Source organism: Pavona decussata, unplaced genomic scaffold, assembly GCF_977016875.1.
Source record: "Pavona decussata unplaced genomic scaffold, jaPavDecu1.1 SCAFFOLD_53, whole genome shotgun sequence".
NCBI lineage: Eukaryota > Metazoa > Cnidaria > Anthozoa > Scleractinia > Agariciidae > Pavona > Pavona decussata.
This window is the reverse complement of record NW_028145475.1, coordinates 5,670,001-5,671,311: the sequence shown is the minus strand read 5'-3', so window position 1 is coordinate 5,671,311 and position 1,311 is coordinate 5,670,001. Positions and strand designations below refer to the sequence as shown.

Genomic DNA, 1,311 nt, shown 5'->3' with positions numbered 1-1,311 from the left:
TAACGGAAGCACATACATAATTTGGGAGACTTAAAAGTTGTATGTGAACCTGAGATGAGCTGGTGACATGTAACACAACTGACATGTCACATGCAGCATACGGCTTCCACTTGGAATTGAAACTTGAAAATGTTGGCCTGGTTGTTAAAATTAGGGAAACCAGATTCCTCAGATAAAATTAAGAATCAACAAAAATCCCTTTTAACCCACAACGAAGGGTCCAAAAATCATACCAGAGGTAGACGGGTGCTCTCACTACCATCAAAGGCCCTTTAAAGAGTGAGTTAGCTACAAGCGAAAGAAATGCTTATTATTCAGTGCTCAGTCGCATTTCACTTTGGACGAAAATGTCTTTATAAAAATGTTTTCGTCTTTAATTTGGAACTTAAAGTAAGTGTGATCCATCTACTTAAGATAACCCGTTCATTTGGGAATGTTTGTCATTTTCTTCAGTTTAGGTTTCAATTTCATTAAACATTCGTTAGGCACACAGCCTCTTTAAGTTCATCAGTTTTTCTAGAACTCTTTGTTTGCTGTTGTTGTACATGTAATTTAGGTTGGTTTGTTTTTCGGATTTTCATTACTCCATAACATTACTTTAATATCTTCGCACGTATTTCTACTACCTGGTATAAACACAAAATAGTTTCGTGTTTCTTTCCAACTTGGACTAGAACATATCCGTCAGTTTTTTTTTTTTTTTTTTTTTTTTTTGGTTTTGTAAATTTATTCCAAACATATTTAATTTAACTGCGCGACAGCAGTTATCTTTTTGCATGGAAATCGACATGTAAGAGCTGATCAAGCTATAAGGTAAACAAAGGTTTATAAAAAATGAACGTAAATTCTAAAATTATCATCAGAGCCTATCCTAAGATAAATATTATCTTAAGGTAGTATTTACTCTTTTAGGACATTAAGGCTAGGATAGACCTGTACACCTAATCTCCCCAGGAGATACTCACACGAAATCAAAGGAAACAATCCATATCCTTGAAAACCGTTAAAGATTTCAGTTTGTTTGCTTCGCTGATTGAAGATGATTAGTCTCTCTGTTCCAAAGTTAAGGAAAACTGTAAACACATCTTTCTCTTCAATAGAAGTGATAGATGGTTCTTGCCCGCCTGATCGGAAGGTTTTCTCTGTAGCATAACCCCATGACCATTTTCCCGGATTTCGACTGCCACGCGGTGCGCCATAAACACCCATGGGATAACTTTGTGGGCTACTGTTGACCCCAATTTCCAGGTAGCATGTCGGATCAGCACTAAAATCGAGCAACTGCAGTTTCCAGCAATATCTCCCTTCCTT

The 1,311-nt window shown here is 36.7% G+C and overlaps 1 protein-coding gene across 2 annotated transcripts in view; it reads right to left on the bottom strand.

Moving 5' to 3' along the window:
- Nucleotides 1-747: 747 nt before the first annotated feature.
- Nucleotides 748-1,311, bottom strand: part of LOC146480721 (E3 ubiquitin-protein ligase TRIM45-like) — a 25,737-nt gene continuing 25,173 nt past the window's right edge. For both annotated transcript variants that reach the window (XM_085109896.1, XM_085109895.1), the window contains exon 3: nt 748-1,311. This exon is cut by the window's right edge and continues 1,338 nt beyond it. In XM_085109896.1, coding sequence (XP_084966022.1) covers nt 901-1,311 — 411 coding nt within the window. In that variant the 3' untranslated portion in view covers nt 748-900.